General features: G+C 31.6%; 1 protein-coding gene across 1 annotated transcript; it reads left to right on the forward strand.

Annotated features, from left to right (window-relative positions):
- The first annotated feature begins 9,245 nt into the window (after nt 1-9,245).
- Nucleotides 9,246-15,042, forward strand: LOC148277624 (splicing factor YJU2). Its single transcript, XM_088232640.1, has 5 exons — nt 9,246-9,393; nt 9,484-9,696; nt 11,112-11,286; nt 13,245-13,422; nt 14,438-15,042. The coding sequence occupies exons 1-5, from the start codon at nt 9,370-9,372 to the stop codon at nt 14,937-14,939; spliced, it is 1,092 nt and encodes a 363-aa protein (XP_088088766.1). The 5' UTR covers nt 9,246-9,369; the 3' UTR covers nt 14,940-15,042.
- Nucleotides 15,043-17,600: the final 2,558 nt, after the last annotated feature.

The following is a 17,600-nucleotide window of genomic DNA, read 5'->3' on the forward strand; positions in this document are numbered from 1 at the left end:
AACGTTGTCACTGGTAAAAATAATAAATAAAATCGGAATAAAACAAAACACAGCAGCATATTTTAAAAATAAAGTTTTTTTTTACATTTTATAACTACAGATTCACGCAAAATATTTTTAAAAACAATTAAATTCATAAGTACAATAATCCATTTGCATCAAAATGTCAATAAATTACAAAATAGCATTGGGGTACTGGTGGGAAAACGAATTCCCAGGCGGATGCGGGGCGCGGAATAGCGGGGGCGAAGCCCTAGGACTTCTACAATATTATTGAGCGGAGTGGACTGAAATTGAATTTAATGAAAATAAGTTAGTATTCTCGATATGCGGTATGCAGTGTCAATCGGTCACAACCCAGCAAATGAGATGGATTAGGAAGGGATGCCACTAACCTTATACTTTGGTCTTGGTGGAGTTGCCGGATCCAACTTGATACTTGCAGGCTCGATCTGGAGCTCAACTCTGGTGGTTGGTGGAAACAATGTTAATAATGCGGCACACATTCAACGAGATAAATGCTCGATGTTCGACACGAGGTCTTAATGTGGCGGGTAATCAAAGGATACTGAGGTGAGAAGTGAACAGTGGTTGTGGGTAAAAGGGATGTAGAAGTTGTGACAGTACTTGACTAAGGGCCGGTTGCATCAAAGTTTGTATAAATTTAGTTTAAAGTTAAAAATTTAATCTTAGTTAAGGCTCAAAATCTGGTAACTATAAAATTCCGTTGCATCAGCATTATTTTAGTTAAGTTAAAGTTAAGAATGTTGCCACTGTAAAGGTTCAAGTTTCACCCTAAAAATTGTTGAGATTTTTGCGCAAGTACGTACATGTTTATTTACATGTAGCAATACACATGCCCCGCGACGCGTCTTTGGGCACAAATGTTTAATTTTTTTTCCAAAGGGCTAAGCAACACTGCGCATTCGGAGAAGAAAAGAACAAAAGGGACATCGTCCTTTTTGAACTAGATAAAAAATTAAAAGAGCAAAAGCTAAAACAAAATGAAGAAGTTTTTACTCTAGAAGTAGAGCAAAAAAATGACATTTTTCGGGCAACTATGGCAGCCTTAAATGCCCAGAAAGAGTTAGCTGAGCTCAATCTAGCTCTATTTAAAAATAAATAAACAGCATTTCAATACAGTCATGATTTAGATTTATTTTACACGACGCCGCTGATGATCAAGTCCTGTGTTTTGAAAAATAATTAACAATTAAAAATTCAAATAATTATTAGTTCTTCACTTTTTTGACAGTCGAAATCCTGCGATAAAGTCGGACTCTTCCCACAAAAAATGGTCCGTTCATCGTTTGAACAGTTTTTTTTTCGGTTTAGAATATACTCGATGATAAATTCGTCATCGGAAGACGAAAAATCAGATAAAATTGACATTTTGTCCTTTTTTCACAGATCGATCAATGGATTTCAACACTCACGACGCTTTTTTGACAGATGGCAGACCGCATTTAACTAACTTTAAACGGCCCCCTAGCGGCCGGTTAAATAAAAGTATTTTTTTTGTTAATATTTATAAATTTTTTTTTTGATGCAACGCATTTTGACATAAAAGTAACTTTTATTTGACTTTAGCCCTGACTTTAACTTAACTTTTGTCGATGCAACCGGCCCTAATGTATACCCACATCATTCGCAACCAGGTCATTTTTTTTATTTTAAATTATGGTCTTTTTTGCCATTAATCTAATTTTATTTTCTAGGATACTATTTATTCTATCATACACATACTTTATTCCGATTTAATATTTTCAAGACTGGGTATTTTAGCTCACAACAAAATAAATTTAACTTTCGTTTCAGACAGAATATATATTGGAAACTTTAAGTGAGGAATTTTCCAGTTCGATAGATATTTCCATTTTCGGTAGCGTAAAACTGGGCAGGATAAATAATTCCAAGTGACGTTAAAAGTCACGAATATAAAGTTCTCCATTACCCTTCAGGCTGTTCAAAATGCCTTAAGGAAACTTACCAGCGCTATTCACTAAAAGTTATCGCACAAAAAAGCTTTAAAAAATGCGCAACTTAGCTTTTTACTTCGCTATTAATAACACACTTTTAAGTGAAAATGTGGCGTTGTTTTTACGAGGCGAACGCGACGCCTTCAAGGTGTATGTCATAGTTAAAAGTTCATAGTAATGTTCTTCGTAAACCGTTTTTCACAAAGTTTCGTAATTACTTATTTATACATTTTTACTGCTGTTTTCCCAGGCCTAGCGCCGTTTTATCAAGATTAATGTTCCTTTAACCGGATTTAAATACTTTCTGTTCCTTTCGTTCTTTGATACTCGGTAATTCTAACGAATAATGCACTTACTTTAATAGGGATGCTCGCCTTTTATTTCTTGTTTTAGGATTTCTAAATATCAATCTACTACCATTTAAAATGATTCATCAAAACATTATTTTAGTGTGAAAGAAATGTTACAGTTATAATATGTTACAGTTGTAAAGAAATGTTACAGTTATAACATGTTACAGTTGTAAAAGAAATGTTACAGTTGTTGCACATCGATAGGGACGAGGTGGTCATTTTTTTTAAAGTTCGAGATTAGCAATTAGCAAAAATTTACAAATCTGCTTTCGGAAGGATCCATACTTTTACTTTTATTTGCTTTTTATAAATCTTGATATTTTTATGTTTTTTTTATTATGTATTTTTGTATTATTTAATTAAGTACTTACTATTATTTGGCATATTATTTATTACTCCCATATCTTATATTTGTTATTTCGTGTATTTCTAGAAAACATATCTCAATTATCATTTCAATTATGTTTTTATAAATACATTATTTTTCTGTTGATTTCAATGATACAATTATTTTGTTTTTTTTTAATACTACTTTATTTTACTATTATTTTGTTGATTTTAATGATACATTGATTATGTGTGAATCTTAATTTGTATAATTTATGGATTCTTTGGAATTTTATTATTTATAACTTTTACCTTTTTTTTCTAGATTGTTATTCTAATTCGTCACATGTCATTACAATTTAATCTAATGAATTTTACTAAGTTTTTTTATTGTTAAGTATTATGGCTTGACACGGGCATAGCCTAAAAAGCCTTAATAAGTTCATTCATATTTAAACTAGTTTAATTTTAAATGAATAAATAAATAAACCTGGTGAAGATTAAAACCCGCATTAATTAATTTTTAAAAAACATTTGATTATCAAATAAACATATAATTTTTTAAGGTTCCTTTCATTTTATGTGGTCAAACATATCGATTTATGACTACATATACGAGTATGCTAGTAAATATATAACCACCTACCGTTTTTTACGTAACGTTTATCTTTTGTTATTTTTGGTTTCTTTCTGAGAAGATACGGTTTTGTTCGTAAATAAAATACCTTGGATGAGTGTTTTCGACTCGATGGATACTCTTAGGTAAAGGTATGGAAAAATGAGTGGAGAATAGTCTATCTCCCACGCTGACGTTCGCCTACAATGCTTGAGGTCTCAGGTTTAATTCCTGGTTGGGTGGGCGTGAATTATTGAACTTAATGATTGGTCTACATTGAAATAATCAATTGAATGTAGTTTTGCAGAAAGCACCACGGAAAGTCCTTAATTTTGAAAAAATGAGATATTGTTGTTATCGAGTGCAAAAAATACGATTCAATGTTCTACTAAAAACAGCGAAACCGCTTTCATCCAAAAAACTGTAATAATCACCTTCTGAAAATAGTATTGACCGCAAAAACGGCATTTCACAATTGCAAAAAACACCCACAACACTAGAAAAATCTGACGGTACTTTAAAAATCATCAAAACTGGTCAAATACAAAATTCAATTCTTGTTTGTAATGTAAAAAAAACTAATGAATTCATTGTTTATCATTTGTCAAAGTCAGGGTAGAGTCAGTACTGTTGTGTATATTTGATTATTCACTCGTTTCATAAAGGCGCTTTTATCTCAGTTTTACCTTTCAGTTTTACATGTTAATTACCGGTTACCGACGAAGATACTTTGAATTTTCAAATAAATAAACACACTTTCATACATAAATATCGATATTCGTTTATACCGTCTTAGTATATACCGATTAAGATAGCCGTTCATTATCGCGGCCCTGGGTTCGTATTACAATGAGAAGTTAAATATTTAGTACTTTTATTTTAAATTTTATCTACTCAATAAAATTAAGTTTTCTGTATAAAAATTAGAATATGTTTTTGAAAAACTGAATGTATTTCTCTTCCACTGTAGTAGCTGCTCAATTATGGAATAATCTAATCACTAATGTCAGAGACGCCCTTCTTTATTTACATTCAACTCACGTGTGAAATATCACTTCCCGAATATTTCAGTTTTTCCTTTTCTCTCCCTCTTTCCTTCCCTCTTTACCCCCTTCTCTCTTCATATTGTAGTGTGGATATTTAGTCAATTTTTACTTCTTAAAAAATATACACGTGTATCAAAATTGTTTTGTGTTATTAAATTATTAATAAACCAACAATATGTTCATATAATTTTATCAAATTAAACGTTTGGGTGGGTCGGAAGAAATTTTCTTAAGGCAATATGCCCGCCCTTATGCATATGTATATAAACTGTATATGAACTTTTCATAAAATACGTCGCTAGAAAAACGCAACATGTTTGACCTTGACAGTTGTGACGTCAAGATTCGTGATAATGTTCTTAACAAATTTGAATGGCCAGGAACAAATAAACATCAATCGTGACATACTAGGGGCGTGGCCAATGGAATGACTGTTTTTGCGAGAATTAAAAAATATTTTTTATACTACTAATTATTAGCAAAAAATATATTTTTTTAATGGACAGTATTTCAGAGACTTTTATTACTTAAAAATGTAAAAAAAAAACTGATATTCCCCTATTAAGGAACAATATCCGTTGACAAATTATGCTTCTTATTTATTTCTCGGTTTTAAAACGTGAAGACCCTTTTTGTTTCGGGTCTTATAAATTGGTCTTATACCAGTGTCTTATAAATTGCGTATTATATGTGAACCTCAATAAATAAATACATACTTAGTTATTTTTAAGATTTGTCTTTTATGTTTTATTATAGAAATATTATTTTTTGTTAAAATTACTAAATACTAAACCACACAACTCATTTCTTAATTTGCCATTCCCTCTTGAGGAAATGTATCATATTATAACTAAACTGAGTTAGTAAAAAGTGTATGTTCGTCGCAAAGTCTTGTATGTGAAATTAAAGCTCCTCGGTGACAACCCTTTTCCGTGAGAGTGAGTGCTTTTTGCTTCTAAAGGATCAACCGTATCTAAAATTTTCGCGCGAGCTAAAAGGGGCAATAACCACCCACGTAAAATGCTCTCAAAGAGCTTTAAAACACCAAGATCTCTTATCTTTAATTTAATTATACATGCACAGTGGAATAAGAACCTATTTTTAAAGGCAAAACCATTTGAAATTGGCGAACAGCCTGTTTGAAGCCTGTGAAACCGTGTTTACGAAATTAGCCATTATAATCTTATGGGGAAGCTTACATAATTTGCACCTTTCCAATCTAGAGCGCCACAAGTCTTAACGTCACAAACTGAGAAAAAAGGCGTAGAAGATTTTGAGATTTAAAAGTTTTGACCACAAATTAATATAAAATGACGAACGTTCTCACTATAATTATTTTATAATAAATACTCAATAACAAAAAATATTTATTTAAAAATATTTTTATTTCTTATTTTTAATTTCAGCACTTACTTTGTGGAAAATATTTTTAAAAAACAGTAGCGAGCACTGATATCTTTCCACATATTAGAAAGGGCTAGTGCAAGTACAAATTAGTTCTAAGAACTATTTACCCCCACCCTTTATTTTTTTCTACTTGAATAGGGTCTTACTCAAATAATGAGACCAGTTTTATTGTGACTTTCAACTTGTTGACATCAAGTATTAATATTTTTGTGAATTATGGCAACATTTAAGCAATTAAGCGTTTTGGAGAAAAATACAATTTTGACTTTGGCGACGCAAAAAGTGAGTTCCAGAGCTATAGCAGTTCAGATTGGATGCAGTCACACTGCAGTGTTAGATTGTATAAAAAAAATCAAAGGTTCTGCAAGTCTAGAGCGAAAAAAAGGTACTGGGCATAAAAAATAAAACAACACTTGCTGAGGATCGATTCAAAAGTGCCGTGGATATAAGGACAAAGTTCATAAAGCCTGGTGGTTCTGAAGTGGGTGTTCACACCGTACGCCGAAGACTCCGGGAGAGCGGTTTTTTTTGCCAGGAGGCCTGCAAAAAAACCACTACTGACCAAAAAATACGCATTGTCCGCTTAGAATCGGCTAAAAAATATAAAACTTGGACTGAAATCGATTGGCGACGAGTTATTTTCTCCGATGAGAGTAAATTTAATTTATTTGGTTGGGATGGAATTCAGTACGTGAGACGAAGATCAGGAGAACGTTTAAGCGATAAATGTCTTACACCAATAGTGAAGCGTCCCACTAGACAAATGGTCTGGGGATGTTTCTCCTTTTATGAAGTGGGGCAATTAGCATTCATAAAAGGAACTGCGAATACAAAAGTTTACAAAAAAAATCTGTAATAGTATTTATTCCCGTCAATTAAAATGCACTTTTCCTATATTTCCGAGTGCATTTTCCAAGATGACTTTGCACCGTGTCACCGAACAAAAGCTGTAAGTATTATTTTTTCTGACACTGTGATTTTTTTGACACTATTCCTATATTTCTGAGTGCATTTTCCAAGATGACTTTGCACCGTGTCACCGAACAAAAGCTGTAAGTATTATTTTTTCTGACACTGTGATTAATATTCAAAAAAAAATATTTAAAAAAATATATAACTATTAAAATCAGTTTGAGGTCAAAGAATATATAAAAATTCTTGGAATTCCAACACTGGATTGGCCCGAAAATAAACCTGACTTGAACCCTATCGAGAACTTGTGGCATAAAATGGCAATCGAAATGAATAAACTGAAGCTTTCGCCAAAGGAAAACCTTGAAAACATCATCGAAAAAGTGTGGTTTGAATTTTTTCGCAAGAATACATACACAATTTGGTAAAATCCATGCCAAAACGTATTGAAGCAGTAATAAAAAAGGAGGAACAACAAAATATTGATTTTGTTGGTTTTTGATAATTGTTAGTGTTATGTATCTACGTAATTTTATTTTAAATAAATACGTGGTTTTTTAAATAATATGAGCATTTTTAATTTTTGGGCGAAAAATAGAAAATCTACAAATTAACTATAAAATTATGAAAAAAAAAATTTAGTCACTAAATAGGCACTTTTTTGTACATCATCTTTATGTTGCTTAGTAATTTGGGCTGAAAAGCTATCAAGAAATCACAGCAAAAAAAAAATATTAAAAAAAACTGATATTTTCAGTCTGGAAAGATTTCAGTGCTTGCTATTGTATATTTTAAAAGACTGTGGTAAATAATTCCTTTGCGCGCGGTGATGTAACATCGTGTTACAAAATACTGAATATTCTTAAGTTCAGACATTTGGAAAAAAAACAAGGGGACATACTGTTAAATAATTCATTTTCCATAGTTTATAAAAGTAAACATATAATTCGGCCCTATTATAGCAAAACTAATTTAAAACTGTTAATACGCTGGTCATCTTACGTGCGTGCATCCCCCATCACTGTCAATAACCGACTGAATCTGTGTTCTCACAAATACCGACCTCAGAACAGCGTTTCTGTCTTTATTGTTATAAGTTTATTTAAAATGAAACACTTTGTAATTTTTACCGCATAAGAGTTTAATATATTATAACACAACTAGTTTCGGGTATTCTGATTTCGGATTTTCCATGATCAGGTGTAAATATAAACTTAACTAAAATATATACACAGATTAGTACTAAGGTTATATAATATTTTCTAAGTTTTTCATTATTATACCTTTATTTGTGACAGAATGTAAAAGTTTATTTTTATGGGAATGAAACAAATGGTTTGTACCCATAATATGGTTTACAAATCCATTATGGTTATGGTTGATGACATATTTTGTATTTTCTTAGGAACTGATAGGCGGTTGGATTCTTTATTTACCCGTATTAATACACTACACAAAAACATCAAATTTACTTTCGAAAATAATAAAGATAACTATTGCCTTAATTATCTAGACCTGTCTTTAAAAATTATAATAGTATTTTCATAGTATTTAGTAACACGTAATTTAATTTATATGTTTATTAATTCAATTTTTAATTTAAACACAATCGAGCTGGGTACATTAATTTCAGAAAATGCAAGGAAACAGCGACATCTGTGTAAAGCGATTGAAATGAAAATATAACTTTCGGCCTAAACTTGCCTACTACTCGGTGGCGTGTAATTTTACTCAAAGCCTCTACTTTCTAAATTTGGGTACCTATCAGGTATCAAAATTTATACGGGATAACAAAGAAATTAAATTTAATGTTGACCAGTTAAAATAATAACGTTTTGGATACGTACTGTAAACTTACACAATAATACAAAAATATACTTACTTCATGAAAAAGTTAGTGATAAAGTAAGATTCGACAAAGTATTATTTTTCAACTACCTTTCTTAAAATTAATGTGCTTTTCAAAAATGTTTTTGGAAAATTTTGGTGAAAGTTTTTTTTAAAATAATATTATTTTGAAAATAAATACGCTGACAAACCATAATCTTGTAAATGGTAAGCGGAGATAATAGAACGTCACTTTCCCCTGTCTTTGGATACAGAAGTCGATTCCTCTACATTTATAAATGTTCTCATGCACGCACGACTATTATTCCAACATTTGTCATTTTTATATTTAAGTATTTGTTAAATTTGGCCATGCCATATCATTCTCGGTCTTATTTGTTTTTTTATATCCGTTAACATTCGAATCGTTGGTTAGAAAATGATAAAGCTTCTCTTTTTAATTCACGGATACCGACAAATCGACATTCGTCCATAGTTTTATTACACATTGGCCTAAGTTCAATTAATACCCAGTGCGTCATGAACTTCTAAAAAAAATATAACAGTCTATGACGCATTGTGTAACATTAATAAAAAACTTATTTCATTTTAATTCAAAAGGACATATAAAATAAACAAGTGATTCTGAAATTTTAATTTTACGCCATACGCAGAATCGTTTATTTCAATTTTAAAAAAATACTTGTAGCCGCTCGTTCACTTGGAATAAACAGTAGACATAAATAAAGTCAACAATAGTTATTGTCTGTGGTAAAACACAAAATCTTTATCTATGAGGGCTACAACTGTCAAAGTCAGATATAGTCAGTGATTGTTGTGCGTTTGTCAGTTTGAGCGAATATTGTGTTCTATTTTAAATAATTTCTTAATCTAAATTCAAGATGTCTGAGCGAAAAGTTTTAAATGTAAGATAATTAATAATACATTACCATCGCTGTTGCTTGGGTTTTCAAAATGTCATCACTGTTACTACTAAAACTTGTTTTCATTTTTAGAAATATTATCCGCCGGATTTCGATCCATCTAAAATACCGCGTATGAAATTGTCTAGAAATAGACAATACACGGTACGATTGATGGCCCCCTTCAACATGAGATGTGTCACATGTGGTGAATACATTTACAAAGGAAAGAAGTTTAATGCCAGAAAAGAAGACGTAGAGAATCAGGATTATCTGGGAATTAGGATCTACAGATTTTACATTAAAGTATGCAAATACCTTTTAAACACGGTTAAATGTTGTTTATTTAGTTTTTATCGATTACTCCGCTTTTCGCTTCAAGCAGAAACCGAATTTCAATGTCTTCAGAAATAGTTTAATTTTTCTTTATTCTGCTACAATGTTCACGATTGAAACTGCACTACCATACATGCTGCACACCTCAAATCCTTACGTTTACCATGACACAGCACCACAACATATTATGTGGGTTTGTTATTTGTGCACTCGTTCCATTTTTGACAGAAAAATTATATTGTGGGCTGGATTCAGATAGTCGCATTTTTAACAAAAATCAATTTTCAACATATTTATTTCCGCCAATGAACTATTTACACTATGCAGAAGTTTTTTAGTTCGCAATGTTTTATCGATTCTTTTACTTGTGCAGAAGTATTTTAAGTAAAAAATGTTTTTAATCTTCTAACATTTGACTTTAAATTCCTCTTCTAAAAATGTTAGTAAAATGCAGTTATAAAGTTCTGCATCCAGCTAATTTGCTATGTTAAGTTTGTATTGGTTCAATATTTTATCTATCTTGAGGCTTTAGTGGATACTTTCCAGTAGGAATTGTTTTATTTTAACAAAAAATCTACCCGTTTTTACAAGTTAAATATATAATTTTTATTCGATAAAGTCGATTATTAAAAACGGCGGCTCCTGACCAAAAACACTTGCAGCAAATTTACATTTTGTAAACTTGTGTTATGAATTTTAAGTTTATTAATATTGTAATATATTATGTCTGATGTGGCGTTGTAAATAAGTGATAATATATGTAATAACAGTCTGCGCATTGGAACCATATCGAAAAAAAAAACTGCCATTGTTTTTGTTTACATACTGTTTATAAGCACTTTGTATGTAACTAAATCAATTAAATTCTTACCAATATTCTGTCAGTACACATATTTGAGGTGGCGTTACAAACAAACTTCATATTTACCCATCCACTACACGGATTATGTATATTGTCTTCTCTCTAACTTGTGATTTACCGCTATAAAGCAAAGTCTATCTAGCTTAAGCTACAGTTTTACTAAACCTGGTACTTTGCATAAAAAAATATGTTAAAATTCCATGCAAAACTAAATCTGCTCGGTGTCAATTATTGTGAGATTATAATATAAGATGGTTGTCCACTGAAGTCGATCTTGCTAGATCTTTTGGCACTTTTGGAATATTTTATTCAATACTAGTAGTATTGAATAAAATATTCCTAGTGTAATGTTGAAATTAATCCCTGTTTCCTTTATATTACATATTTTTACTATCATTAATTTCATGTTTTTACTAGGCAGTGCTCTGCACATTAAGAAACCGCCTTAGATATCAACTGAAATTTCACTAATCAGTTCCTCAGTAAGACAGTTGTATCTAATGTCAATCTTAATGTTTTTCAGTGTACGCGCTGCCTTCAAGAGATATCTTTTAAGACCGATCCTAAAAATACAGATTATGAAATTGAAGCTGGAGCAACGAGAAACTTCATGGCCCTGAAATTAGCTGAAGAACAAGCAAAGAGAGAAGAAGATGAGTTAAAAGAAGAAGAAGCAAACAACCCTATGAAACTTCTAGGTATTTACATAATCAATAATTTTAGGCCGATACATGGTATCCACTTTGTGCAACACGTTTTTCTGGGTTGTTTTACCATGTGTTGTTTTTACTCTTTTCTTTTATTTCAGGTTGCATTACAGCGTCCATCGTGTGATGTAATTTGTATGAGTATTTATGTAACCCTATGGATTTGTACCGTGTTGCAGTTGTCGTTAAATAAAGCTTGTTTCTATGTTGTATCATAATCTATGCTTTTCTGTAATTGATTTCAATCGCATTCTATTATCTCTGTTTATAGTGTTAGAATATTTGTAAATTTCGATCGCTTCGTTTACTATTCTAGTTTGGTTACTACGGTCTCCCTGAAATTAGAGGCTAGAAGAAGAACCTATGCTGTGTTTCTGTTAAAATTATTTAGAGTAACCGAACCTGCATGCACTCTTGTGCTCCTTTATTCTCTTTCTTTGTCGCTCATTCACATATCGCTTTCCCAAAGCAACAGTGAGATATCTCTGAAGAACATATTCTGAGATAATCAGACTTTGAGGTATTATTTATTTTTATTAGATTATGAAGTCTTTATTTTCACAAAGGTTAACTGTCTAACTTCAATATTTTATTATTTGAAAACATTAATTTATGAACATATCTGCATATGTATCTCAAAATTGGAAATTTCGGGTTCATTTTACTGTTGCTTTGGGCTAGCGATATGTGTACTTATAGATAGAAGTCAGTGCTAAATAAGCTCCTAGCATCACTGCGACCTGTGTAGATATATTGTTACGGGTCACAGTAAATTAATAAGTTATCAAAAGAGCTGTGCTACTAAGTGAAGGGCAAGAGCTTTCATGTCTATGGCTAAATTTCCTCCTCCAAGCCCAGGTCCTTAAAGTATCTGTCTTAATAGGGATGATCGCACTCTCATCCTTAGGTTTAACCAGGGGTCCCCCAAAGATGCGACTTCATTTGTAATATAAAGCATCACATTCACATAAAATATGTAAATGTTTTCCATTATCTGCACTTCGGAACCTACATCTATAAGTTTCAGAAAGGTTCATCCTAGCAAATTGTGTATTCTAATAATCTGCAGTACCCTGTAAGGGCTCTAGTGATAGCCCTCATGCTTTCGGCTGAGTTTCATTAGGTTGAAAGCAAACCTTTGCGTTGTTTTCAGCCCTTTCAATAGTTCCTTGGAAGAGTTGAGGAAATGTAGATGTCCATGATGAATGTTACACAGTGTGTAAAGTGGCCACTCCAACCAACCAATGACAGATCATAAATCCTGTAAATGCCTAGATTTTCATATTCCCTTCTCATTGTTTTTTATACTCTGTTGCAATAAATTTAGACCTTTCAGTGCTTTTGGAAGCTGAGATCCATCATTTTTAAATCTGATGGCATAGCAATTGGATTTTCAATAAGGTACTGCTGCTGTCATGTGTTCAGAGCAGCGGTTCCTGAAAGGTGTTTCGTGGAAAGGTTACAAGGGTTCCGAGAGTTAGGGCGTATTATAAGTAAAACTGAAAAAAAAATCACATTTAATAAGGGCAGTAAAAGTTTTTGATTCAAAATATAGTCTTTCTTTTCCAATCTAACATTTTAACATGCAAACAATAAGGTGTCATGGGCCTTAAAATGTTTTTTTTTTGTCAATTTACTTTTTTATTGTCGAGATGGGGTTCTGCCAAAAAAACCTAGATCAATTAGGGTTCCATAGCCAAAAAGAAAAACTCCTGGTTTACAGTTATGAATGTATGTGAGACTGGTGCCTGATATTGTTAAGCCAATAAAAAATATGATTTTTTTAGGAATAGTTTCATGTACCAGAAATATTTTGATGATAAATATGTACCAAGCCCCCTATTAATTATAACATTTTCAAAACACTACCATAATGTCCAGAAGGTTGTAACCCCACAAGTTAGCCTGTTTTTTCGTTTTTATAAGTACGTTTCTAATCTCACTTTCAGAAAACAGAACTGAGCAATCGCGGAATGAAATAGAACTTTTAGAATCTTTAGAAGAATTAAAGGATCTAAATCGTAGACAAGCTGCTATAGATTACGATAGTATGCTAAAACAGTATGCAGGAGAATCCGCAGAAGACCGAAGGAAACGAGAAGAAAAAGAAGATGAAGATTTTGTAAAGTAAGCTTCTGGTTTAGTTTTTGATTCATACAACTTAAATATTTAGATAGGAATTCACAATTATTTGTTTTTTTTTTTCATATTCTTCAAATTGGAGGCAAGCATAACTTACAAAATCGAAAACACATTTATTTATTTTTATGCATCATTTCTGCCGTTTACCTAGATTTCCTATTTTTGCCAAGAACATATTCGTAACTTTGTTTTTGTAGTTCAATTGTGAAATCAGAGTATGAGGCATATTCATTGCCAACGTTTTGTTGTTATTATGTTTTGTATATAATACGGAATTAAGCAAATATGTTAACTCCATTAACACCAATCGGAACATTTCATTGCCAATTTTTCAATTGTTTCAAGATCCTCCATGTGTCTTCTGGAGATTATTGTATAGTATTTCAACAATGCAATTTAATGTTTGTATTCCGAAATAGTATTTTGGGAAATGACCAGGGAACCCGCAGTTCTTCATTTAATTATAAAAGTGTGGGAAATTTTTGTTTTAAATCTACATCAACAAAGTGATCTTTAATCTCGTTTACCGAGCTACTTCTCCACACACCAGAATTTAATATAATTTGTGGGGATCCCTGTCATGTAATGAGTAAGACCCCTGCCTCTGACACGAAGGGTTCTGGGTTCGATTCCCAGTGAGATCACAAAAATTAAATGTGATTTTTCCCAAGATTGGGTGTTGTATTTTTTGATGTGGTGCAAAATATATATATATATGTACATCTCATAACCAAGTTTTTCTGTACTAGTATGTTTAAATGAAATATTATTGCTATCAAATAGCTTTAAAATTTGGCACTATTTTAAAAATTCAGTTATACACCCAAACAGTAAGGGTTGTAGAACGATTCTTTTATGATTATCAGTGAATGCCCAAATGCATTATTAAAAATGTTATAGTATGTATTGAAAAAATGTATGTGAAAATCGGTGATTCAGAATAATGTCCCCTTTTCTAAAAATAACATTGAATTCTTAATCATGTTTTATTACTTTCCAGGTCAATAAAATTTGAAAATAAGCATCTTTCGACAAATAAACGTGTCGTATCTGAGGAAATCATCGAAGATGTTCAAGGAAACTCTACATCACAGGTTTTCATTACAAAAAAAATCAAAGTTGAAGACTCCGAAAATTCTGACACTAGTGAAACAATATCACAATCCTCTGCTTCTGTCGTTCCTCACAATGTTACAATACCGAAATCAAGTAACAAATCAGAAGTGTGGAATAAGAGTGTTGGTGTGATATCGCGTAAAGGTGGATTGGCTGGTTTGGTTAAAGTTAATAAAAATCCGTTAACTGGTTTGGTTAAAGTTAATAAAAATTCTGTAACTTCAACGATTTCAAATGGTCAGAGTTTGACTTCTACAAACAATTTTGAAGATAATGCAACTACATCAGTGAAAGAATCTAATGCAAAGCAACCGACCCCAGTTGCATCTGGATTATCTTTACTTGCTGGGTATTCCGACAGTGACAGTAATGAAGATAGTAACTAAATGATTCTGTGTAATATTGTTTTATTTTAACAATATATTTGTAAATATATTATACAGTGTTTATCAAAAATTTATAATGCACATAATACAGGTATGAACATTTCATTTGTTTTTAATTTTCAAGAAAAGTTTTACTAAGGCTCGATTGTTTGATCATTAGTAATAGTTTGAAATTGAAGGGATAGTAACAATTTTAAAAATGAAAAATGGAGTACTTTTTCATAACATTAACTAAATGAAAGAAGAAAAAAACAATCCATTGAAAAGTAATTGCAATGATGTGATTCTTAAATGGTATTTTTAAAAAAATATATATATTTTCAGACATAAGATTTAATTTGAATTACATGGTTTGATATTTCTGTGTTGGTAAGGTAAAGGGAGACGAGGCATCAAAAATACAAAATAATTTTTAGTAGGACAGTCGATTTCTAATTGTTTTTCCCTACAAGGTCAAGAAAGATGAGTTAGGTAGAAAAATTATATTTCGATGAAAACACAGAGTTAAGTCACATAATGCATTGAATAACACGCACTTGGATACAAGTTGAGTTGACCCTATTTGCATTTTTCTCTTTTGTCAATTTGCCATGGAAAAGGGAGACAAGTTAAATTGTATATGTATGCTACTTCATCTATAAGCTCATTCTGTTTGTGATTACATGACACCGTTTGTCTGATATTGCCAGAAGTTTATACGTGATCAGCCGCGCCAATTCCATTTCATAAACTCCATAATATTAATACATCAGCCTGTCTTAAATTGTTTCAAAATGTATAATAAAAGAACGATACACATAATGACACTTGCGGATACAAATTCACTAAACAGTAAGATTTTTCAATTATTTTTTATATTGTATAGGTTATAAAACTGACATTTAATTTAATTACTTTATTTTATGTAGTTCTTAATTTAGTGAAGATGGCAAACTAGTTAGTTAAATTTATTTGCATTATAACATTTTATATATCACAGACGAATCCTTCAATGTATCGGTGACTTCATGTTTGAATGAGGACCAAATAGAAGTTTTCAATCACATGCAGGATGTAATATTTCACGGTGAAGAACTATTTAATGACAGCATTCTTACTCAAGGGAAGAAAATAAAGAAAACAAATGAATGTTTATTTTGATCTAGATCGGTCTTCAATGTGATTATCACCAGAGGACACTTTCAAACAATGGTATCGGCGACCGAGGTAATTCAGTGTTACAAAGTGTTTAATCATTTGTTTACTTTCTATATTTATTTAGAATCTTGGTATCCTCAGATATCATCTTAATTTTAATTTTGTTTAAGACTGCAATTCACCTGCTAGTATGATTCATTTCAACAACAGCTAAACCAATGTCAGTTATAGGCCCTCCATTTTAAACCAGCCCAGTCCAGATAAAAATTAAGCTTTGAATGGTAAAACACATAATGACTCTCTTAACGTTCAAAATTTCTTAAACCCGCAAGCCAACAATCAAGAGCAGCAAAATGATAATGCTTTAAACTAATACTGGTAAGCAAAAGTACCCATGAAAAATGAAACAATGGTTTGCAGTCCCAAAATAAATCTGGGAAAAACATTAAGTGTAGAGAGACCTAACGTTTGAGTGTTAATGATCAACAAGAAATATTTAAAGAATACAGGTCAATGGGAAGTTTTGATGAAAGATTAGCATATTTTTCTTCACTCATAACTGATCATTTGAAGAAAACAATGAGAATAAGAAATACAGTAGATTTAACAAGAAAAAGGGAAATTACCCATACATATTTTATAAACATTAAGGGTATTTGTAGATAAATTTACAAATGATGCTTCAAAAATATATTCAGTTAAACTAATCAATTTATTAATTTATTGTGCTCTTCAAGCCAAACCGAATATACATATCTATCAAAAATGTTTGGTGCCCAGTCACAAACATTGAATGTGATTCTATTCATTCTGTGATTCTAACATGCTTCTGTCACAAGATTGATTTAATCTTGTACGCATTTCTGTATAAAAGAAAAATATTATTAACAAACGCATGACTGATGACTAATTTCTTAATTTTGCCAACCTTTGCAAGAAGACGTTACAGATGTAAAAAAATTGTTATGATGGAATTACGTTTTTATTTCATGGCATTAGGTGGTTTATGTTTAATGCTTCCTTATCAAAAACTATGAGTTTTAAGAGGAATTTAAATATCTCAGGTCGATTTCGCACAATAAATTTTCAACGCAGAGGTAACCCGATTCTGATATTAAACCCTAAAAAAACTTTCAGTGGTTTCATCCCTATTAATAAAGAGAAAAAGAGTGATCTATTGAGTGTTTTCCACTTAACAGACCCAGATTACCACTCATTTTATCACAATCTGCCGGATTGTTGCGATGTCCACAGTATCAATGCTGGAGCCATAACTGTCAGGACAGAATTCGTTGCACATAATCTGGGTCTTTTTGGTATTAATATAAGAGACCCAGACGAGCAGAGTTTTTCTGCAGTTTCTCGCATTAATAGCATTCTGAATTTTGAGAGTAAGTGTTTAAGGAGAATATTCGACATAAGGTGGGTCGATTTCATAACTAGCATTGAAATCCAAGAACAGACGTAGCAGCCTCCTACAACCAGGGTTTTTAGAATGCGACAGAGAACCTGGCTTGGACAAGT

Source organism: Micrasema longulum, unplaced genomic scaffold (genome assembly GCF_059751315.1).
Source record: "Micrasema longulum isolate JH-2025_06_02 unplaced genomic scaffold, ASM5975131v1 h1tg001002l, whole genome shotgun sequence".
Classification (NCBI taxonomy): domain Eukaryota; kingdom Metazoa; phylum Arthropoda; class Insecta; order Trichoptera; family Brachycentridae; genus Micrasema; species Micrasema longulum.